At 42.7% G+C, this 25,469-nt stretch overlaps 1 protein-coding gene across 2 annotated transcripts in view; it reads right to left on the reverse strand.

The window, feature by feature from the left end:
* LOC125276159 (zinc-binding protein A33-like) overlaps nucleotides 1-25,469 on the reverse strand; it is a 38,781-nt gene that overhangs the window by 7,522 nt on the left and 5,790 nt on the right. The window contains exons 2-5 of one of the 2 annotated variants that reach the window (XM_048203663.1): nucleotides 16,211-16,339; nucleotides 11,658-11,747; nucleotides 11,468-11,539; nucleotides 3,961-3,996 (exon numbers count right to left, since the gene is read on the reverse strand). In XM_048203663.1, coding sequence (XP_048059620.1) covers nucleotides 3,961-3,996; nucleotides 11,468-11,539; nucleotides 11,658-11,747; nucleotides 16,211-16,339 — 327 coding nt within the window. The remainder of the gene's footprint in view (nucleotides 1-3,960; nucleotides 3,997-11,467; nucleotides 11,540-11,657; nucleotides 11,748-16,210; nucleotides 16,340-25,469) is intronic. The other variant, XM_048203664.1, reaches the window with a different exon arrangement.

Here is a 25,469-nt window from a genome sequence, read left to right on the forward strand (position 1 = left end):
CATCCTCACGCTAACATCTACAGGCCACAGACAATGGATAGGGTAAGAGACGGTGGGATGAAATGGCTGAAACAGCGGAGCTTGCTCTGCTAGCGGAGGCATCCTCACGCTAGGAGGGAAGGCATTCGCCAAGAGGGCGAAGAGAGCTGTATGTGGTGTGGCACCTGGGAAACTGCGGTGTGTGGCTAGGCGGAGGGAGGAGGAGAGTGGGGAATCTGGGGCCCAGCCCAGGCTCACTGCGGCCTGACGCCTGTCTTCTAGTGCATGAATCGAAGAAGCAAGAGAGAGGAGATGAAAAAGCGACCTGCGGGATTATGCGCATCATGAAGATAGCTGAGCAAAGATAGCAGTTCCTGTTTAGAACAGTTTGGACCATCTATGAAGATGGAAACAAATAAAAATATCCTATTTTTCCTTATGTGGTGAGGCCTAGAAATTAACTGTATTTAAGCCCATAAATTCAGTTTGAGTTCAGCGAAACTGTGCAAGGCTGAGAAATCGATTATTAATTTTTATTAATAAGCCTAAAATGCTTTATAACCTGCATATATTCACCTCTGGCACGATTGTTTGATACCATACTATCGTTTACAGTTTGTACTGTCATTGATTGATGTTGAACGATCATCAAACAGCAAAGTAGGCTACAGACTGATTTAGATGATCGTTTGTTCTTTTAACTGTTGCTGGTTTGAGTCAGGTGCACCTTCATTTAGTAAAGATCAAAAGAGACTAGCTTGTAAAAAGAGAGCTTTGCATAGTTTTTTAATTAAATTTGTTTACTTTTTAGTTCTATTTCCCAATACTTATCCAGACCTGGTACTCAAATTACTCAAATCAAATTCCATGCTTTCTCAAACTGCGTAGGAACATACAACATAACAGTTTATTCACTGGTTATTTGTCTATGGTTCATTACGTTACTTACAGATTTCTGCTAGTTCTAAATATAGATGAACATACAGATGAATAGGAACGGTAAAATTTATTTAAATGCATCAGCAAAAGAACGATTTTAAGAATTTGTCCTACCAGTCTGTGCCTCGTCTCAATAGTGAAGCTGTGGGTTGAAGTTACAGAAATGCATACTATTACTTTAAGTTTCCAAGCGATTTGTTGATAAATCGCAGAACAGCGATGACAGTAAGTTCCGAGTTTCATATTGATTCAGCGTGTGAACTGAACGTGATATATGAGCCACTGTTTGCGTGTTTAACCACAAGGAAGCGGCACAGTAATTTATAACGGCAAGTCAGAGAAACAATCCCCCGATCAACATTGATCCAGATGGAATGACTGAAAATTCAGGAAAGACGACGAGAAGGATTTAAACTGTGCTTCTTGCGGGGTTGAGCCGATGGAGTGGAGAATGTGAGCCGGCTGGGAACTGGATCTGCACTGCGGCGCGGCTCCGGGCTTACTGAAGGCCTGCTGCGGCGGCCTGGCGCTGGAAGAAGGCCCGTTCCGTCGCGGGAAGAGGCGGCATTGCCCGAGACTCGAGCTTGGTGCTCGGTTGCCTTATTGTCATTTTTCTATGACAGTAATGATTGAATGGGCCAGAGTATGGAAATACACAGAAGGATATCGCGGATGATTCGGACGTGGTGACAGGCCTCGGCGTTTTGGCATGCAGGGACCCGTTTGTTTGGGCTGACGCCCCTCCGAAATAATGCCGTTGGATTGGAGAAAAATTGTTCTTAAGGCCAGAGGATTGTGGCAAAGATTCCTCGAGGATGAAAGATTCTTCATCGGACGCGACTTCGGACATGTTAGGAACTTAGGGCGGGACCAAATTCTGGAAACTGTCGAGGATCCTTGGGTGAGTTTGACTGTGATTATATACAGGCCTGAACTCATGCCGATTGGGTAGATACGTTGATTACAGATTGTTGACAGCTGGTTGAGATGAGGTAATGATTAAGATGTTGTAATGATTGGGTATCTTATTTGACTTGTTCCTCCTGAACTACGTTTATAAAACATCATTTAATGAACTTGTTGACTACTGTACTTTGAACTACATAATCTCACTCAATACAGTATTATAATTGTGCTACCATTTAATAAATTACTTAGGAGACATTTTCCCCAATGTTGAATGCATTTGTTTTCCAGGCCATTAAAATAAATAAAATGTATCAACATAATGAAGAGACATATTTCATTAACAAGTCCAATGGCTTTTATTTAAACTTCACATGGTTCCAGCAAAACTTATTGTGTTTTTCATTAAAGAACACAGAGATAAAAAAAAAAAAAAAAAAAAAAAAACACACACACACACACACACAACACAACATTGTTGGCCAATGGCCATACTGACCGTACACACAAATAACACATTATATTCCATTTTCAGATGAGCTGCTCATTATTACACTTGTGTCTGATGTTCACTTACACAGACAGTGACTGCAGAAACTCATGAAGAACAGCATCTGTTAACAGAATATACAAAAGACAGCATGTTCAACTTTTTATTCACGCTTACAATAGTCTGTCTAAATCCTACATTGAACCAATACTATTTTTGAACGGTAAATGAGGATTAGCAGTAGGGAACTGTATCAGTGAGATTGAGAAGAATAATTTAGTGATAGACTACAACTTACCTCCAAATAGCAGGACTTTGTCCGGTTCTTCCCGGGATCACGTAGGCCATTTTATTCCTAGCCGGTTGTCGTCACCATCAAGGTCAGACTGCGAAGTCACTTGATTGAACTGGTCCGAATTCCAAAGATTTAGCGATGTATTGCACTTTCAATGTTTTATTAAATAATGCATTGCGACATTGTACTCCTGAGCGAGTGAGCGAGGGGGATTCAGATGAGTACCGTGATGTCAGCAGCTCTGATTGGCTGAGCAACAAAATATAGATCAAGATTTGAATTCCGATAAGACTCAAACACTCAACCAGCGTTGCCAAGTCTGCAGTTTTCCCGTGGAATTGGGCTACTTTTACACTGTTGCTGTGGGTTGGTTTTCCATATCTGTAGGTTGAAGCGACCCCAAATAACATGATGGTTCGCTCCTGGAATGCAAATTTTACCAGGGGAACTTCGACAAATGCGGATTTTACCCCCGGAGTGCCATATTTACCATAACAATAGCAAGTAGCAATTGGGTGAGTTTTGTTGTGAAAACCTGGCACCTAACTTGTATTTTCTTTCATGTACTTGTGCTGCTGGTGTGTTTTTTAATATAGAGGGGTGTACGATTGTAACATGATTCTTTTCTGCCAGTGTAAACTTAAACATTTATGCAAATGTCAAGCTACACTGCATATCGTTAGCCTCATAGCATAATTGCCTAAGTCATTCATTTTCAAATGATACTTAGGCAATTATGCTATGAGGCTAACGATATTAAAAAAAGGGGACTTTTAACACATTAGTCAAACATTGCAACACTTTCTGAAAGAAATAAGTACAAGTAATGAAATGAATTGCAAGCATGAATTATAATCAATTATACACACACACACACACACACACACACACACACACACACACACACACACACACATTCAAAATTTAACTTTAAAAAAACACTACAACTTCAGGATATTAAATAATGTATTTTTTTAAATATACTTTCAGTGCATTGTTACAATGACTATTTTGAGCATACAGTAATGTTCAAATAAGTACTTTATACTTACTTTTTCTAAAATATATTTTTAGAAAATATACTTATTTAAAGGAATGTTAAAAGTTGTATTGTGAAAATAGATGCTAATATACTTTTTATACATTTAAAAAAAAAAAAAAGGTACAATTTTTTGTTAGTATATTGTACTATTGAAAAGAGAATACATTTGAAATACAAATGTATACAAATGTATACAAATGTATATCCCCCCCCCCCCCCCACCCCCCACCAGGGTAGTTTGTAATCATCTCAGTAATTAAGCTGCAAGTATATGAATGTAATCTAGTGTAGTTCAGACACACACTGTACCTTCATACTGCTGCATCCTCATCAGATCTGTAGAGCCTAATGACAATAAAACATCATCAGATCTTTGACATCCCAGATAGCAACACTGTGTCGGCCCAGATCCGGCCCACATCTGGCACATGCGGGATGATGATCTGGCCCACATGTGGCAGGAATGATGGCACTTGGGCGGACCGCTCCTGTTTGCCAGATCTGGACCACAAGCAGGCCACAAAAATGCCAAATGTCAGCCAAGAGCAAAGAACTGGACCTTATCTGATCCACAAAATATTGATATATTATTTATAGAGTCATCTCAGCATTAACAATCCTGTTATCAAGCAGAATCACTGAAGGAAAGAGGGAAACAGAAAAAAAAGAGATGAGCAGAAACACAAGAACTACAACTGACTTCAGTCACAGCCTTAGAGGAAATCAACTAAAGATAAAAGACATTAAATCTCTGAAGATCTGATTAAACAACTCCACAAACAGCATTACCAGCTTCACTTATCACTAACCAGACTGACTTTATTTCTGTCACACGTCTACAGAAGCTCTTATTGAGTATTAACAGAAGTTTAACTCTCATGTTTGTTTCATTTCAGGTTACCATGATGGTGATTGATGTTTCCATTAGTTGGCCTCTTAACTTTTAACATATATATTTGTCTTCTCTGGCTGCTGTGGTAGTGTTTCTGTCAAACACATTAGCAGTAGCAAAGAAAACTGAAGCATGATCATGTGATCATTGTTAACTATTGATGATTTAGTAATCATCATATAGCCTGTGAACAACACTGTGTCCAACAATTAGCTATCAAATAGCCAGCTTCACTGAAGTCATAATAATTGAATATAAATGTTACTGCAAAATTTGATGATTTGCAGAAATCACTTAGAAGATGAAAATAAATAAAAACACATGAAGGGAAACTATGTTGACAAACACAGATATCAGTAATCAGCATATGTGTCTCAATGATGGTGACAATAAACAAAATATTTAGACAATCACATCAGCTGCATAATGCTCTGATGCATTCTGGGAGTTTTGTACTATAGTACCCAGCATGCATTGCGGCTACATGATGCTTTTGATTGTCACCATAGTTGAGAATCATGTGCTGATTCTTGATGTCTTAGTGTGTCATCTCAAAGTGCCTTTTTTAAAAAAAAATAATAATAATAATTATTTCTGCAATACAGCTCAAGCTCATGTCACAGAAACACAGGGTTTGTAATGTTAGTGTATTAATGGCGCAAAACATTTTTTTTCATCTAAACAACATCATTGATTAGTAAAATCATCAATGGCTAACAGCCAACACCTGATCTCATTTTAATTTTTATCGCTGCTGCTAATGTGTTTGATAAACACACTATCACAGCAGTCAGAAAAGACAGTTATATATGTATAAAGTTAAGAGGCCAACTAATGGAAACATCAATCACCATCATGGTAACCTGAAATGTAACAAACATGAGAGTTAAACTTCTGTTAATACTCAATAAGAGCTTCTGTAGACGTGTGACAGAAATAAAGTCAGTCTGGTTAGTGATAAGTGAAGCTGGTAATGCTGTTTGTGGAGTTGTTTAATCAGATCTTCAGAGATTTAATGTCTTTTATCTTTAGTTGATTTCCTCTAAGGCTGTGACTGAAGTCAGTTGTAGTTCTTGTGTTTCTGCTCATCTCTTTTTTTTCTGTTTCCCTCTTTCCCTCAGTGATTCTGCTTGATAACAGGATTGTTAATGCTGAGATGACTCTATAAATAATATATCAATATTTTGTGGATCAGATAAGGTCCAGTTCTTTGCTCTTGGCTGACATTTGGCATTTCTATGGCCTGCTTGTGGTCCAGATCTGGCAAACAGGAGCGGTCCGCCCAAGTGCCATCATTCCTGCCACATGTGGGCCAGATCATCATCCCGCATGTGCCAGATGTGGGCCGGATCTGGGCCGACACAGTGTTGCTATCTGGGATGTTTATGTGTGGAATTATAGACAAGCTTTAAGGTTATATTTAAGAATTGTGTACATCATGTTTTATCTGATCAATGTGCAGTGAATGTCCTAGACGTCTGGGGGCCCCTGTCAGTGAGTTCATAAAACCCTCCAAAAGACCCCCAAGCCCTTAATCTATTCTTTCAAAGCAGTTCTGTCAAAAAAAAAAAAAAGACAGAAAAGGATAGATATGAATGTAATTAACAATTTAGCCTACTATTAAAAAAGTACAAAGTAATCAAGTGGAAAAAGAAAAAGAAAAAAAAAATATATATATATATATATATATATATATATATATATATATATATATATATATAAAACAACGTTTAGCTCAAGAGTTATTAATCCGGAAAGCTCGAATCTGAACATATTGCCAACTTTACTCAACTGCTTGACATAAGCACTGACTGCATTTCTTTGAGTCCAACAAGTTCAAACTCCAAGAGCTGCACATTATTTGTGTGCATTATTAACGTATGGAACTAACTGAAACACTATTGCCAGCCAGCGAGACATTAAAGAGGAAGTGTTTGTCCGAGCTCACAGCAAGGGAACGATTATAACTTTGCAAGGGAACGCAAAAGATTTGAAAAAAAAATAAATAAATAAAAAAAAAAAAATTCCTCCAATCCCAATTTTTTATTTTTTATTTTTTTCCCCACCATCACTTAAAATTTCCTTCCTTCCTAATTTTTTCCACCACCACGTCCCTTTAGGGGCTCTGTACAAAACACATGTATCAGTCCAAACACATAGCATCCAGAGATAAACAGGAATGAGAACAAGAACTCCACGAAACAAAGAGACTGCTCAAGTCATGCAAACCAAAACAAACAAGACTTCATACCGAGTACATGGCAAAAGGCATTTAAATAGACAGGGTGACGACATGATAAATAAGACACAGCTAAAACCAGTAAACTAATGAGCAGTGGGTTCTGGGAAATGGAGTTTGGAATAACAGTCTATAGAGAGAGGCTGCCATCTGCTGGTACATGATAGCATCAGCACCTGACAGGTGTAACAATGACAGACCCTGGGTCCCAATGTCCATACCATCCATCCTAAATAGTAAAATAAGTGTCCCAGAGCATAGTATGTTGAAAAGAGTATGCAAAAAGTCCCCGGATGGTCTACCATTTCTGGTAGATTTTTGAAGTGTGGCTCCGTGCACACTATAACGGCTAATATTGCCCACAACCCATTGCACGTTGGACGAGGATTCAGTTCAAAACTACAAAAGATTAAAAAAAAAAAAAACAACTTTTCAATGCATCATTATGCATTAATATGAGGAGAGTTCTCCACATGAAAGACCTGCGACTGCAGATCAACGTGGTACTGCATTTCTCTCCGATATGGTAGGAAATTAAATAAATGAAATGTGGAGGAGGATGCAAGATGATTGACAGGCCAGTTTACGGTGACAGGATGCGACAGAGAGAAAAGACGCAATTATGACCAATTGCGCATATCTACTGCCACCTTCACAGGCTATTTTTTTTCCTACTTCCCACTTCTGAAATTGGATTACGAGCTTTAATTTAGGAAATTGGCATTTATGATATTGCCAATAGCATGTGTGAAGGCAGCATGATACATTTAGAAGAATTTAAATACTTTCCCAGCTGATTATGTTCACTGAAGACATAACTGAATACATTTAACCAGATCAACTCTGCTTCAAACGCCATATCAGCCCTTTCTTTGGGTTGTTTTCTTCAAAATGAGACTATTTTCACTTGTCTTTGAACATGCATGGCCAAACGACACTGTAATATGTCTCAGATGTGCAGATCAAAACATGTGATGCAGCCAAAAGCTTTTATTATTCCTTTCAATGATTGTTAGCCACGACTGTTGATGACATCACGCTGTTATGAAACGGAAGGAAGCAACAAAGGTAAAGTATAAACAACATTGATGAAAACATGAGTGACTGAAGTTTGGAGAGTTCATGGATGGATAACCAGATGAATAATAAGTCTTATCTGTTGCAGGTTTGAAACGGAGATCGATGCAGAGGATTGTAGACAGAAGATGAATTCAGAGGACAGAAGGCTGAAGGATTGTTCAGGTAGGTATCGTACAGGTAAGGAGTCAGGTAAATGTTCTTGAAGGAACGACAAGCCCAAACAATGGTGAACTGAAGTGAGAGGAGTCATATAGTGCTGGGTGATGATCGGTGGTGACTGGTGACAGGAGATGGTAATTAGTACTGGTGACTGGGAACGAGTGGGTGGAGTGTAGAGGTCTGGTGCTGCTGATGTTGTTAACTGTGTGATACATGCATTGCATTCTATGTGAATAAAACTCGATCGTAGCTCTCCATTGACATGTCAATCAAGCTTCTAGACCATTTAGAGCCCAAGTTCTCCCTTTCCAAAGTTGAGCGCAGTTTGAACGTGGCGCCCTGCAGGACGAGCAGTTGAGTTAAGCCTTGTCCAAATACCCACACTTGCGGTCTTTGCACTTGACCACTTGTCTACTTACATGACATATTTCCTGTATTTGGCTCAAGTGTTCAAGTGGGCGTGAAGACCGCAAGTGTGTGTAGAACTTTTGACTGCCAGATGGGACACACTTACAGTCTTGCAAAAAAAATGCAAACGTTTACAGCTTTTTTTTCTTTTCTTTTTTTTTCCCAGTACTCTGCATTTTAAAATACACTTCTAAATGTCTGTTCAGTGGTCGCTATGTAACTAACAGGCTTCTTTAAGTGATAAAAAGCAGTTGCAAATGTTGTACAAAATACACACAGCCCACTCATCTTTGCATCAACAATGCGCAACACTTTATATTTTACTACGAAATTACATGTAATATATAATTATTTAACTTACAGTCGTATGTTCATTTATCAGAAGCGGTATTCAAGATAGTGTGGGTTTAGTGTGCATTAAGGGCACTGCACTTGGGCATTTATAAGACATGGGACAATCTTGCGCACTTACTTCCTGTCACGTGCACACACTCTCAAGTGGCCAAGACCACAAGTGTGGCTATTTAGGTAAGGCATTAGAGTTTATGTAAGGCTAGTTGGAGAGATTGGACAGTGGTTTTTTTTTTTTGTGTACACTGGACGCGAGCGATGAGTCAAAAGATAATAGAAGCCATTATAATCTGTGATAATTTCTACACTGGATGCGCCGTGGAAGACAGCTTTCAGAATCTACACGAGTTAAATGCTGGATTTGCACAAAGGCTATTACTGAAAGATGAAGCAGTTCCCACTTTAAAAGCAGAAGCTGCTGATTATTGGCTTCAAACTGTAAGTACGTTTTATTGTTTGTACATGTCTTTTAAATGTATAGTTCTGTTGCTATTTTTGGTTACATCAAGGACATAAATAAAGACCAACGCGTTTTTTGCTTTGCTAACCAGTTAGCTAAATTCTACAAACACCAACGTCTATAGACAAACAGTTGTTCATGCTATAAATTAAACACTACCTTTACAAAAATGCTACTACTCAGTCATGTATTCGGGTACAGTAAAGCTTTAATCAGGATAAAACTGTATATTGAAAGCTAACAAACAGCATTGACAGCATATCTAAACACTTTGACACAAATAAAAAAAATGAAATACCATTCATAAATGTCCTTTAAAAGCCATGATTGCAGAGGTTCTTCTTGAACCTCTTCATCTGGGTCTAATTCAGGCTCAATTTGATACAGCTATATAGACGCCATTATTTACATTTCCACTAAAGCACGTAACAACGAATGGTAAGGGGCGTGGCGTTTCCGGACGCTTCAGCGAATCACGACTGGGCCCGCTACCAACCTGCTAACCAATCTGAGCACACTGCATATTTCGGAGGGAGTGGTTTCATAGAACCAGGAAGTCAAACGAGCCGTTCATATGACAGTGGAAACAGAGGTGTAGAATAAAGGTAAAATATATGAAAAATACAGCGTTTTCAAAAAAACAAAGCATTAAGACATGTTAAACTGTGCCCCAAAAACACAATCAAGCCTGGAAAAAAAACACTGAACCACCCCTTTAAGGATTCAAATACAGGACTGACAGCCGTATTCTGCTGCTGTGTGAATGCGGCCTGCCTGCTACGCACCTCAGCTCCACCCACATCCCGCTTCTTTGCCCATTTTCAGTTATCCAGAAGTGATGCACAGTAATGCACTGCCAAGATGGTGACGGCCATCATATGGTCTATGATTTGTTCATCGGTTGCATTGCATTCATAAGTGCATTGGTTTGCGCATTTTTTACATCTTTTTCGTGTATAAGTGAATTGCATTTTAAATTTCTGTTTCTGTTCATGCATATTTTAACAATTGCGTGAATTTTTTGTACATTGGTTGTGCTCATTTATTTTTTTGCATGCACCTGTATTTGTGTATCTGTTATGTGGATGTGTGAATTGCCTTTGTGTACGCTTCTCACTGGATGTCGCAACGTTGTTTAATAATGGTGTCCGAGATTGGGAATAAATGCAGCTCCATTAAGTGCCAGGAAAGGAGAAGGGAGGTTGGGGTGCCCTCGGGCCAGATGAAGATGATTTGCGGGTCAGATTTGGCCCGCGGGCCACCAGTTGAATTACTGTAATTGCTGCATTACTGTAATTATTAATCTTTGTTAATGTTAGTTAAAAATACAGCTGTTTGTTGGTTGTTTGTTACTTCACAGTACATTTACTAATGTTAACATATACAACTTTTGATTTTAATAATTTATTGTTAGGCCTAGTCTAAATGTTGAAATTAACAAAGATTAATAAATGCTGTAGAAGTGCAGTTCATTATTAGTTCATGTTAATTAATGTTAACTAATCAACCTTATTGTAAAGTTACAGAACATATCTTTTGATTTAAGACAGAATTATTTAGATCAGGGTTAGATCATCATTCCCTGGCCTAAATACTTAAAATGTGGAGATCAAATATACCACCATAGTGAATTTCTTTTGAGGTACTTTTGAAGTACCATAATGATTAATCATTATGAGAACGCAATCTTATTCCAAAATGACAATGATTTGGCTATGTCTGTTAGGCTAAGCCTTTGAAAAACAATGATACCTCAATATTTAAACCTGCTTTTGCATTGCTGCTAAAGGCAGTGGTCATGTAGGCTAAGCTATGTTGTAAACAACTTCACAAAGTGTTTTCAACAACACACTAATGCTACTTCTGTGTTGCAAACATTAAATAATAATGCAAGTATTCCAATACCAATTTATATAGTCTGAATATACACTGATTTCATCAATCAAAATGAGTAAATGACCTTTGAAACTAATGCTATTACACTGTTATGCCAGTAAGTGGTGACCAGTGACTGTTAAAATGTATTTGATGTATCACAGAATCATTCATTCAAGAGAATCGTTCAAAAACACTGGACAAAACAATTCATTAATTTCAAACGATTTTGTAATGAATTCATTTACATTTATAAATATTTAAAATAACGCTATATAGAAGCCATTTGGAAAATTGAAGTCAGAATAGAAGACTAAAAATTAATGAAAATGTCAAATAAAAGCCAACTCACCACCAAGAAGTAGAAACTGTTCTCTAACTCTGGTGTAGTTGGTTCTAAGTTCCTCTTGTTCTCTTATCATAACTTGAAGAAAATATGGAAAAAAGCAGAAAAGTTTACTCACATGTTCAGTTCAGTGAACACTCAACACTGGTAACAAACATGTCTGTGCTCTGCTGTTTATGAAATATAGTTTTCTCACCTGTGTTGTTGATCACTTGAGCTGCAAGTTGTTTTGAAACCATGATGTGCTGCTCATTCAGTGATTTGAAATCTGCAAGCTTATTGTTATCTGATTAACATAAAAGCAACAGTGGAAAATATGTTTTTTTTTTTTTTGCAAAGTCCATATCATGCACACTTAAGACTGAAATGATCTACAAAACAAAGTTTGAATGGAGTTTACAAATTAAGTTCCCTTTCAGTCGGTCACGTTCGACGTTACGTCAGAACTGAACTGATGATTTGGGGGATCGCTTGAGAGACCAATCCACTTCAAGTCTAACTAAATGAGTCAATGCACAATGGCATTCAATTTTTGCAGCGCGAGTATGTACTGAGCTACAGGTGCTTTGCATATTTGCATTTCGCTTCGGAGCCGAATGGTTCTACTAACCTGCTTCTTCTGCTGAGAATCTACAAAATGAGTCAGTTCTTCAGGGAAAGCCTATTCATCTGTGGTATTGGTGTCATACGGTGCTGTGCAGCGAGGTTCACTGTTCTCTGAGCAAACAATCCAACAGCTATCTCACTGTTTTGAGAGTGCACGCAGTGGACTGCACTACATTCATGCTCGCATTGCTATAGAGATTGAGTGCACAACAGCGGCTGCTGTCTGTGTCACGCCTTCGATGAGAACTGAGTACACCAAGTGGATTGCACTATTCCCTTCTGATGGTCACCTTCCTGTGTGCTTCAGCACCAGTAAGAGTGCAGTACTATGGCTAATAGCATTGGTGACCTGAGGATCACAGTAAGGGCTTCCCCGCTGAGTAGCCAATCTCCAGGGGCCCCTCACTCCTCTAGCACACCTGCTGTGGAGCTGCCAGAGGAGCATGCTGGCTTGTCCCGTGCTGTGCCAGTTGTTTCCTTTGGAGCTCCGCCGGATGATCGGATGACGATTGCTGCAATGGAGGGTGGGTTTGAGTCCTCTGGGGATAAAGACTCAGCTGCGTTACCACCTTCGGGGACCATAGCATTGCCCGGGTCTGACCCAGAGGTGACGGCGATGCTTTCCCGGGCCGCAGAGAGCGTCAGGCTCGAGTGGTATTCTCCACTGTGTCCCGAACGCTTAAGGTTGGATGATTGGTTTCTCAAGGTGGCTCCACCCCAGTTCCTTTCCTTCTGGAAGTGCACAAGGAGGTCACAAGATCATGGATGGCAACTTTTTCTCCCTGAAACTGGTCTAGACTCTCACTACCCTCAATGGCGGGGCGGCTAAGGGATACTGCAAGATCCCCCCAGTGGAACATTCGGTTGTGATGCAATTGTGTCCGAAGAATGCTACCATTTGGAGGGGCAATCCGCGACTCACCTCCCAGGCCTGTAAATTCTCCTCATACCTGGTGCAGGGATCACTACATATGGGCCAATTTAGGCAGTACATATGGTCGAGTATATCAGTACAATGTCCTCCCCTTTGGGCTGTCCCTGTCACCTCACGTCTTTATGAAGGTCGCAGAGGCTGCCATTGTTCCAGCCAGAGAATGCAGTGTTCGTGTTCTCTCAACTATCTCAATGACTAGCTAATACTGGCCCAGTCACAAGAGCAGTTGTGCGAACACAGGGACATGGTGCACTTTCACCTCAGCCTGTTGGAACTTTGGGTCAGCATGGAAAAGAGCAAACTCTCTCCTGTGCAGAGGATCTCTTATCTCGGTATGGAGCTGGACTCGGTCAGCCAGACGGCGCGCCTCACAGAGGAGCGTGTCCATTCAGTGTTGAACTGCTTGAATTTGTTCAAACGAAACAAATTGCTTCATATGAGGCCGTATCAGCACTGGCTTCACGTCAGAGTCCCGAGAAGGGCGTGACAGTGTGGCATGCACTGGGTTTCTATCACCCCGTCCTCTCCCCAAGCCTTCAGTCTGTGGTCGGACCCTTCGTTTCTACGGGCGGGAGTTCCCCTAGAACATGTCCAGGCATTTTGTGGTTTTCACGGATGACTCTGCCAATGGCTGCATATCAAAGTATATGTTGCTGGTAAGTCTCTAGGGAAGCACGACCTGATCATCAGGTTCCTTAGGGGGCGAGAAGGTTCAATCCTCCTCGCCCTCACTCTATACCCTCTTGGGATTTATCTCTGGTGCTCAATGCACTCAGATTCCCCTTTGAACCTCTGCAATCAGTAGAGTTGAAAACTCTGTCTGTAAAGACAGTTCTCCTGGTTGTCTCGGGGTTAGAGCCCACTCCACCAGCAGTGTTGCTTCATCCTGGGCGCTGGCGCATGTCACCTTGCTGGCAAACATATGTAGAGCTGAGCCTACATGTAGAACCAGTTTCCTCCCGTATACTCGCCCCAAGCGGCCAGTAGCACGATGGACGGCTTGCAACGCCATTTCCCCTCCTAAATGGACTGGATACATGCGCTTATATTGCTCCAGTGGTGTTCCACTATTGGCGAGACCTGTCGAGTTTCTCCATCACCCCTCAGCAGTCAGACGTGGCGGAGCATCCGATGCCAGGCCAAGCATTCGTATGCATTAGTGGAACTTGTGTTAGGCTGGGTGCCATATGTAGTGATCCCTGTAGCGATCCCATCTGTGTAATCTCCATGTTATGACTTTGGGTTATCTCCACGTTATGACTGAAAGGGAACGTCTGGGTTACGTATGTAACTCTCGTTCCCTGAAGGAGGGAATGGAGATGTTATGTCCTGTAACATCCTAGGGTGTTCTAATATCATTTGTTGTGAGAAAGTGCTTGTGTTCCCTGTGTTGTGCTCTCTCTTTCTCTCCCTCAAACTCTCACTCAGGCTAATTACCATCAGCTGCAACTCGTTGTGAGCATGCCTGAGTCTGAGCAGAGGAGTATAAATGGTGCACTCAGAAGATCCTATGCAGAGGAACATTTCTCCCCAGCCTTAGGCCCCGTCCACACGGAGACGTACAAATTTTTTATCGGATAGACGTTTCGTCCACACGGATCCAGTGTTTTCGAAAGGTGAAACCGGTATTTTTTAAACCGGGTCCCAGAGTGGAAAAATTTGAAGACGCCGTCTTGGCGTTATCGTGTGGACGGGGCAATCCGTATATTTTCTGAAACGATGATGTCATTATCCCACGTGTTGACCCTAGTCAGATGCTGCTAACACCACAAAACAGCAACAACAACAGCAATAGCAGACTCTACATGCTTGCGTTCGTGCTGCAGAAGCTACTGAGCCAAAATAAAGTGTTATTTCTAAGCTTTGCTAAAGTTTGTATTCAGCGCGCAAGGTTTATGCGCATGCTCCAAGTCTTGTTCGCTGTTTTAAGTGCATTTCTGCGGCAGAATTACAGCGCCACATAATGGTCTGGCAAGTATACTACGCTGTTTTGAGTCGTTTCAGTGGTTTCATGTGGACGCAGATATTTTTTGAGACGAGGAAAAAAAAAAGATCGGTTTAGGTTAAGCTCCGGCTTCGTGTGGACGTAGACTTAGACTGAAAGTTGTCTCTGTTTGTGTAAGTGAGAATCAGTGCTTAACTTTGAGTTTGGAGTGGGACCTATACTCATTTGCTGTGTGCCAACAATGGTTCCTTAGTTTGCCTACTAGTTTATCCTTGTGAGGGTAATTAAAAGGTATTGTACCCTTCTAATGTTGACTTTTTACCTGTGGGTAACTAAAAGGTATTGTATCACTTCTTATTACCTCTGTTTACTAGTTTATGGTTAATTGGGAAATGTAGGGGGAGAGTGCCTTTTTATTTTGTGTGTAATATTGTCTCCTGTTTTTGGTTAGAGAGGAAGCTCAAGGAAGTTTATGTTGTTGATTTTCTTCTTAGTTCTTCTAAACCTTAGTTAGTTTTTCTTCTGTTTATTATTTTAGGCCAAACTCTTTCCTGAAGATTTATTCCCATATTTTTGTTAAGCTTTATGGTATATGAAGAAAATAAACATTTTTACTTTTCATTAAAGTTATGTTTTCCCTCTGAGACTGAAGTGTGTTCTCCACATATTTTTACATCTCTATGTTACCTTTTTTTTTTTTTTCATATTTTCTTTTCCTTTGTTACCTCCCCTCCAGACCCCTAGACTGGGAGGGGAACGTAACATGTCCCATCTCCATAGTTGCTGACCATCGCTGCGTGCTGAGCCACGAAGCTTGGCTCGCTTAATGAAAAGCAAAGATGTGAAGCACCTGTTGCTCATTATATACTTGCTCAGGCAGAGCGACAGATACAAAAATCACATGCCAATATGCATTGGCTCATAGTTAGACTCAAAGTGGATTGGTCTCTCAAGCGATCCCCCAATTCGTTGGTTCAGTTCTGATTTAACGTCTCCATTCCTTCCTTCAGGGAATGAGGGTTACATACGTAACCGAGACGTTTTCAGGCTTAATTAATATCAGTTTACACCTTCAATATGAAGGCTTGTTTAACGATACTTGAAAACAGCTTTGCTGAAAAGTATGATTTTACCAATAAAAAGCTACAAAAAATTGCATTGCAAGTTGTAATGATGCTACTACACTGAGATGAAGTAGAAGTATTTACACTAACTCAGTCAATGCACTTTGAACAAAGGAAATATCTATATCGGTTATACTCACAAAGGATCCAGAGAGCGCAGAGACCCCCGAGAGCAAAAACGAGCGTCAAACCCAGAAGAATCAGAAGACCTTTAGTCCACTTAGAGGGACTGACTTTCCTCTCACTTTCTTGTTCTTCAGTGAAATTACCTGTGGTTAGAAATTTGATGAAGAAAAAGGAAATTATTTCTGAATCATTGCAGCATTTCTGTCTGGAACTATTCCTGAATTTACACTGGGTTTATTTCTGTAAAATAAATTTTTAAAAGAATATATTTTCAACACATTGACCCAACCAGACATTTTAATAATTGTAACAATGAATTGTATTCATTGTTAAAAAATATGAAAAAAAAAAAAATATTGAAATTTTAGATGGAAGGATATACAGTAATTCACAAATATTGTTCAAAGTTTCAAATTAAATTTTTGAAATAAAACATACAAAACCACTGCTAGAGAAAACAAGCTTTTGTGTAATTAAATATTAGACTCAAAAACGAGATGCTAAAGTTTGTGAACTATAGTGGAAAACTAATTTCTTAGCATTTATTTCTGTTTTGTACATTATATGATTCGTGTCTTTGTATGCAGTCTGCTTATGCTGAGTGGAAATGTATTGGCAGCGACTGATAAGAAGTAAGTTACAACAACTTGTTATTGTGTCTGTGAACACAGGTGCACATCCTTGAAACTATCTTTCGGAGAAGCTAGGCTTGACTGATACTGTAGGAACAGAAATGGAACATTTTCAGTACTTTTCCATTCCTAATATGGTAATGAGTAATGAGTGTATATAACACTAGGCAAGGCTGTCCTTCTCTGCAGAAACCTGTCTGTACATGAACGACCATTCTTGCAAGAATAAATACTTTAAAAACAAAGATCTGAGATTTCATTACAGTCTCAACAACAAATAAATAATTTACACAACAAACTGGCGATGAGGATGGGATTAAGCGTGTGATTCGTCTAGACCTGAGAACGATTGAGGTTGATCTTCCAGGTTTCCAAAGACTGGTTCCCTACCCCAAAGTCTTTAGAGAATAGGGCAGAACGTTTGAGGGCCCAGAGTTTCACTGCTGGAATCTCAAAGAATCCTAAGGGAAATTGAAGGCATATTTGTAAGTCTGTACTATAAAATTGATGTTTAATATTTTCAGATGGATGTTCTCTGTGTCACAGTTCTCTCCTGAAGAATCCATCTCCTGGAGTGAGGTTAAATATTTCCAAAGCACTGGAAATAAATTAAGAGGATTAAACGATTGGTCCAAGAGAGAAGTTATAGGATTTCTGAAGGATCAGAAACTGGCTTTCAGAAATTAGCTTTCTGTAGTGATGACTGCAGCAGTTAGGTAAGGGGACAGAGAGCATGGAGTCTGAATATACAGTGCAGATGTTAGTTGGACAATAGGTTCATTTCATTAGTTATCAACCCTCTGATATGGGTTAGGATAAAAGATCTGTGCGCTTTAAGCCCAGGATATACTGCACGATTTTAGCAATCCTATAAGATCATTACTTCATCACACTGTGCGACATGGATCTACTAAACTTGGGTACGACATGCATGTAGACTGTACAATGTTGACACCTATTGATTTGTAGGTTACGATCCAAGTTTCTATAGAAGAATAAAATGTCATCAGAATGCGCTAGTGGTAAACAAATCACCATGTTGAATCACACTTTGGAAGTTGTAGCTGGAAGTTGTGCTGAAAATAAAAAGGATGCGGCGAAAGAAGAAGGGGAAAGAGCTTGAGGTAAGCAGTTTTAAGTTTTAGCGCCATGTCGCTTTGATTTCATGTTGTATTTTTATTGACTGCTCAGTAGACGTAGGTCGTAGCAGCAAACACACTGTGCGTTGATCATGCTGAATTTCTGTCAGAAAATGATCGTAGGCTATCTTTGGACGCAAAGCTGGGAAAACGGCCATATTTGAACCGCTCCCATTGTACGACAAAGGACCACCGATTAAGAGCTACAATCGCAGAAATCTCCACGATTGTTTCACGATGGCGATCTTTTGTCTGGGACAGCCAAAAATCGTGCAGTGTATCCTGGAGAGTAAGGTCTCTCTCAATTGTTCTCCCTTTATATATATGAAGAGTTCATTTGCAAAAACAGTTAACTCCATTTTTATTAATTCTCACAAATCATGTTTTTTTATTGTGCATTCCAAGTAATATCAATCAAACTGCAGTTGGGTTGTTTTGATTAAGTAATAATAACTCTAAAAAATACAGGTAAATTAAAAAAATAAATTTCATTGAAAGTATGTTTTTCATATATATTAAAAGTTTGTTTTTTAGCAAAAGCAGATAACTCCAACAGTCGTTTTTTTGGCAAAAGCAGATAACTCCAACAGCTGTTTTTTGGCAAAAGCAGATAACTCCACATTTCATGTTTCAGAGTTAAAGGTGATAGAGAGGATTTTTTCGTCAACTGAGAATCCAAAGACTTGTTACCGAGTTTTTGAAATGAGCGCATGCGTAAGAACAGCCCCCCTCCTTCACAGCTCATTTCAAAGGAACGCCTCCCAAAACTCATGCACGAGTATTGGAACACGAGTGTTTACCACCGGCATTCACTGTGTCGTGTGTTTTTTGGATTCATTATGTCGGACTCACCGCAGGTAATTCATAATCTGCAGTTGTTATTCCTGTCTCTTGACAAAAACATTGCATGCAGCGCCTGTGAAGTGTGGAAAGTTACTGGAGAGTGCAGCCGCATTTGTCTCTCACAAGGAACGTCACGGCAGTGATTGACAAGCCAGAGGGCCAATCGTTTACGCGATGATCGCGTAAACGATTGGCTGATGTTTTTAAGGCCCTACCTCGTGCACAGATGATGTATATTAATATTATTACTTTCAGTGCACCTAATAAATAGTCTTTTATATGTTAGTAAAGACAGTTTCAAGTAATATTGCAAAAATGTATAAAACAAAACATCCTCTTTAGCACCTTTAAACAAAAGCCAAGTAATTGCTTTGTAATTGCATTTAAAACACATTCAAACACACGTGTGCACACAAACGCGCGCACACACACAGATCGGCACACAAGTACTCTCTCACACACACACATACACACGCACACACACGCAAAAGAACAACCAAGGTTTAGGCACGTAAGTCGTGTATAGTGTACAAGGACTTACAGGAGTCGAAATTATATATCCTCGACTTCAGTCAGCTTTGACAGAACTTCCCTCAGCTATCGCGTCTTTTTGAAGTGACTAGAAGCCTTGTCATCTGACCTGAATACTGCGCGCTGATTCGCTAAAACGGACTTATTGGTTTCTGTACACAAACAACAAGGGGCTTGTCGGCTTCTGCTGTAAAACGTGAACTTGCGATGCCTGACAGTGGACAAAACTGGCTTTTCTGACAAAACGGATTTAGGGTACAGAACGTGCTATGTGGAGAATAATGCACAGCACTTAGTTCATTTTTTTTTAAATGGCGTTTATCGTTTTTTTGCAAATGAACTCTTCATATATATATATATATATATATATATATATATATATATATTGTAGTATCTGAGGAACGACAGACAAGGGAGGCTTCGTTCTGAACTGTTTTAATCGGAACGCAGAACAACTGCAACACACCCGCATCAGACTAACTCACTCTCTGTCCGCCTCTCTTCCGGGCTCATTAACTTCCTGCCTTAACCCTAGAACTGCAGTGCAAAATAATAAACAGCAATTTCAAAAACAATTACAAAGATTCTGTGTGCTACACTACCCTCCCCTTAAGAGACAACTGTCCCAGTGTCCATAAAAGAGCTCAGTAGCGCACAGCAACTTCTATTTGCAACAACTTTAGTCCTTCATCTGTTCTTATAAATGAGCAGCGTCACAGATGTAGTCTTGTAAGGACCTTGGCTTCCTCCGTTGTCGCTGTGGTCGTCCTTCCCCCATCGTAGCAGGTGGGCTAGCTGGGGAATACGCTGTGTATGGCATTGCGCTAGCCTGTGTTGTTTCCTCTTCTGGATTCTCTTCCGAACGCTCCCTGACCATGGGCTGATACGGGGCAAGTCGATCGCGATGGAGCACTACCATTCGCCGTCGTCGCCCTCCCATCTTGACCCGGTACACAACATCAGAAATCTTGGCCAGCACTTCACATGGGCCATGCCAGTGACTGTATAGTTTCGGAGAGTAGCCCTTTTTCCTTTTTGGGGAGTAAACCCAAACTCTGTCACCAGAAGCGAAGTCTCTGTCATTACTGTGGACATCGTAAGCCCGCTTCTGCCTGGCTGATGCAGCTCCCTGCCGGTCCCGGGCTCCCTCGTGCACTACATGGAGTCTGTTCCGAAGCTTCTGCAAATACTCCAACCCCGGCCCCCCAGGGATTTCTGGTTCGGGGGGGGGCCAAAGACCAGTTCCACCGGTGTTCGTAGTTCCCGGCCAAACATGAGCGTAGCTGGTGTGCAACCCGTAGATTCTTGAACTGCTGTTCGGTAGGCCCACAGAACCAGGGGTATGTGCCGGTCCCAGTCGCGTTGATGCTCACTGGTTAGGATAGCTAGCTGGGTGGTCAGGGTACGGTTGAAGCGTTCCACCAATCCATCGCTTTGTGGATGAAGGGGAGTTGTGCGCGTCTTGCGTATCCCCAAAAGTCGGCACACCTCTTGGAATACTTCAGCTTCAAAATTACGTCCCTGATCACTGTGGATCTCGTCTGGGGCTCCGAATCGGCAGAACATCTCCTCCACCAGCTTCTCTGCCGTGGTGGCCATACTCTGGTCAGGTATTGCATATGCCTCTGGCCACTTGGTGAAGTAGTCCATGGCGATTAAGATGTAACGGTTCCCAGCCTCTGAGACCCGGGAAGGGTCCAGGATGTCAACCCCCACGCGCTCCATGGGAGCCCCGACCAAGTATTGTTGCAGCGGGGCATGGGGTCGCCGTGTGGGTCCCTTCTTGGCCGTGCATGCATCACAGCAGTGGACGTAGAGTTCGACGTCCAGCCGGCATCCTGCCCAATAGAACCGGCTTCTCAATCTCCGTAGGGTCTTCGCAACTCCAAAATGCCCCGTCCCCACTGAACCATGCACGAGCTGTAGGACTTGGCGTCGCAAGGAGCGGGGAACTAGCAACTGCAGTAAGGTAGCCTCACCATCGGGTGTCTGCCACTGACGGTAAAGCAGACCATCACGGAGAGTAAGGGTGGCCCACTGCGAGTAATAGGCTTTCACTTCCGGTCCGAAAGCCATTATTTCCTGCCGCTCAGGCCGCTGCCCTGCTGCCAACCACTCACGTAGTCTCTTTAAGGCAGGGTCTGCCTCCTGCTGCAGTTGCAACTCACGAGGTTCCAGGGGGTCGCAGGCCTTATCCTCTCTGTCCACCTGGTACACCATAGCTTCGTTGATGGCCTTTTCCCGTTCTTCCTGCTTCCGACAATTTCGGCAGTCGATTACTTCGCTGGGACGGCGGGACAGGGCATCCGCGTTTCCATGTTGCCAGCCAGCCCGGTGCTGCACTTCAAAATTGTAGTCCTGGAGAATCTCCAGCCACCGAGCCACCTGACCCTCAGGATTTCGGAAACTTAATAGCCAGGTGATGGAGGCATGATCTGTCCGCAGCCGGAACTTCTTTCCATACAGGTAGGGCCGGAAGTGCCGGAGTGCCAGCACCACCGCTAGTAGCTCTCGGCGGGTAACGCAGTAGTTTCTCTCTGCCTTCTTCAGAGCCTGGCTGAAGTATGCAACAACATGTTCTCCATCGTTATCTTCCTGGGATAACACTGCGCCAACACCAACATTACTGGCATCAGTGTCAATGATGAACAGCCGGTCTGGATTAGGGTATGCTAACACTGGAGCCTTGGTCAATACTTCACGTAAGTGGTTGAAGGCGGCCTCACACACCTCATCCCAGATAAAGGGTCGGCCCTTTTTCGTTAGCTGGTGCAACGGGCTAGCAATGGTGGAGAAGTTCTGGACAAAACGTCGATAGTATGATGCTAATCCCAGAAAGCTCCGTAGCTCCGCAATGTTCTTTGGGATAGGCCACTCCTTCACTGCTGCTACTTTTGCTGGGTCAGTGGCAACTCCTGCAGCACTCACTACATGCCCCAGGAAGGTGGTCTTTTCCCGTAGTAGATGGCATTTCTTTGGATTGAGTCGTAACCCAGCTCGGCGGATAGCAGCGAAGACCACTTGGAGGTGCTGCAGTGCTCCCGCAAAGTCTGGTGCATGCACTAACAAGTCATCCAGATACACCACGCAACAGCGGCGAGAGATACCTGCCAGGACCTGCTCCATCAACCGGGAGAAGGTGGCTGGAGCATTACAGAGACCAAACGGCATTACCCGGAACTGCCATAGCCCCTGGCCGATGGTAAAAGCAGTCTTCGGTTTGGCCCCCGGAGCCAACTCCACCTGCCAGTACCCGCTCCGGAGGTCAAGGGAGCTGAACCAGCATGACCCCGCGATGTAGTCCAGGGTGTCGTCGATTCGCGGTAGCGGGAAAGAGTCTTTTCTCGTGACAGAATTTAAGCGGCGATAGTCCACACAAAACCGCCAGGAGGAGTCCTTCTTTTTGACCAGCACGGCGGGGGCTGCCCACGGGCTGTTGGAAGGCTCAATTACTCCTGCTTTTTCCATCTCCTGGATCTTTTGTTCTGCTGCGGTCTGTTTAGCCAGCGCTAACCGGTGGGGTCGTAGCCGGATGGGCGGAGCTTCACCAGTATAGATGTCGTGCTGTACAAGCCCCGTTCGTCCACAGTCCTCGTCTCGTGCCGCAAAAACATCCTGGTTGCGGTCAAGTACTTCCCGTAACTGTCGACGCTGGCTGGGGGTAAGTCCTTCACTGCACCGTTGCCACAACTCCTGTACGGCCTGTACAGTCTCTTTTGACAGGGTGGGCACTGGAGCGGTGCTAACATCGACAGGGGTAGCTTTCCATGTGGGTGCTTGCTTATTCTGCCCAGCTGCTTCCCCTCCCGCTTGGCCTGAGGGCACATCAACTGTCTTTTTCCCTTTCTGTAGGGGAACGACTTCATAACCAATCTGAAGGTAAGCTCCAGCCACATTTATACAGGCCCCACTCAGTGTCAAAAAGTCTAGTCCCATAATACAAGCATCCTCTATGTCTGCCAGCCAAAACTCATGGACGAAAACACCTTTGCCCACTGTCACCTGTAGGCACTTCCCTCCTTTGAGGGCAGCCCGCTCCCCAGTTACAGTTCTACTACATCGCAGTAGCTGACCACCCAGCTGGGGTTGACCCTTCTGTTCCAGGTAGGATTCCCGGCCGAACAATGGAAATGGTGGACCCCGTGTCAATGAGGGCCTTACAGGCATAGCCATTTAGAACACACAACACATATAAACCCTGGGTGTGGCCCACTAGTGAACATTTTCCATGGAGGGGTGTAGACTGTGGTGGGAGCGGCCGTCCCTCCGCCCGACCGCTCTCTTCTAGTTTTCCGAAAAAGCAGGCTTGCGGGGCAAAGGCGTAGGGGCGGGACAATCACGGGCCACATGTCCTGCTTCCCCGCAACGGTAACATGGATCCCCTCGTGTAGAACGCCCTCGCCGGTTCATGGGCCGTTCTCTGCTCTCGACTTGTTGCATATAATCACCCATACGACATATCCCTTCAGTATTGTCGACATCAGTATGCTCGGCCTGGCGAACTCGGGCAGGAGGGTGGTAAAACGGGGCTGCCGCTCATGTTGTCATAAATACAGACTCCGCTCGCTCAGCCTCTGCCAATGCTTGAGCCAGTGTTTGTGGGGCAAATAAGCGAACATGCTGTCGCAGCTTCTCCGGAAGCAGGGCTTGCAGGAATGCGTGGAGAGCCAGCTCCTCCTGGGCAGCTGCGGTGCATTGCGGGTACCCACGCCGCACATAGAACCTCACATCCGCGGCCAAAGCACCCAAACTCTCCCCTTCTTTCCTCCGTCTACCAGCCAGCTGTTCCCGTCTTTGCTCTGCTGTTTGCCGCACCCCAAACCGCTGTTCAAGTGCCCCCGTAAGAGTTTCGTAGTCTCTATGCTCTGCTGGTGTGAGGTCAAGCAGGACTTGTAATGCTGGCCCCTCCAGCGCCAATGCCAGCTGAGCCGCTGAATCCTCTTTACTCCACCCAGCACGCCAGGCTGCCAGCTGTACTTGTGCAAAATAGGGCTCAGGTGGCACAGATCCGTCATACCTGGGCAGCTTAACATGAACCCGCGCTGAGCTGCAATCAACCCTGTTCACCTCTCTTCCAGGCAGAATTTCCACTGCTGCACCCAAACTTCCCATTATGGGGGAATGGCACTTTCTCAACAATTCAAAACCAGCATATTCACTCTCACCGGCTGAAGCAATGTCCTCATTTTGGCTCACTTCCAATTCGCATGGATCTCGTGCTATTGCCTCTAAAGAGTCCATTGAGCCGTCACGGAAACGATCGCGGCACTCCCGCGGGCGGAAAGTTTGTGCACTGGCCCCAGCCACCTCTCTCTCTCTCAGCGCGGGTGTCCGCATCTCGGCAGGCGCGGTGTTTTTCCCGCCGCGGCTTCGCACGTCGTCTCGCATCTCATCCACGAGACTGCTTAAATCGCGCAGGACGCGTTCTAATTCGCGTTCCGACATCCCACTTCTGACACCAGTGTAGTATCTGAGGAACGACAGACAAGGGAGGCTTCGTTCTGAACTGTTTTAATCGGAATGCAGAACAACTGCAACACACCCGCATCAGACTAACTCACTCTCTGTCCGCCTCTCTTCCGGGCTCATTAACTTCCTGCCTTAACCCTAGAACTGCAGTGCAAAATAATAAACAGCAATTTCAAAAACAATTACAAAGATTCTGTGTGCTACAATATATATATATATATATAAATGAACTCTTCATATCTTCATATCATCGCAAGTTCACGTTTTACAGCAGAAGCCGACAAGCGTCCTTGTTGTTTGTGTACAGAAGTGAGTCCTTGTACACCATACAAGACTTACATGCTGAAAAATTGGTTGTCCTTTTGCTTGTGTGTGTGAGAGCGTGCGCGTGTGGGTCTGTGTGTGTGTACTTGTGTGCCGATCTGTGTGTGTGTGTGCACATGTGTGTTTGAGTGTGTTTTAAATACTTTTGTTTAACTATGAAACATGAAATGTGGAGTTATCTGCTTTTGCCAAGAAACGGCTGTTGGAGTTATCTGCTTTTGCCAAAAAAAAAAAAAAAAAATTATACTATATATATATAAAACATACTTTCAATGAACTTTAATTTTTTAATTTACCTGTATTTTTTAGAGTTATTATTACTTAATCAAAACAAC

This window comes from Megalobrama amblycephala, linkage group LG9, assembly GCF_018812025.1.
Source record: "Megalobrama amblycephala isolate DHTTF-2021 linkage group LG9, ASM1881202v1, whole genome shotgun sequence".
Classification (NCBI taxonomy): domain Eukaryota; kingdom Metazoa; phylum Chordata; class Actinopteri; order Cypriniformes; family Xenocyprididae; genus Megalobrama; species Megalobrama amblycephala.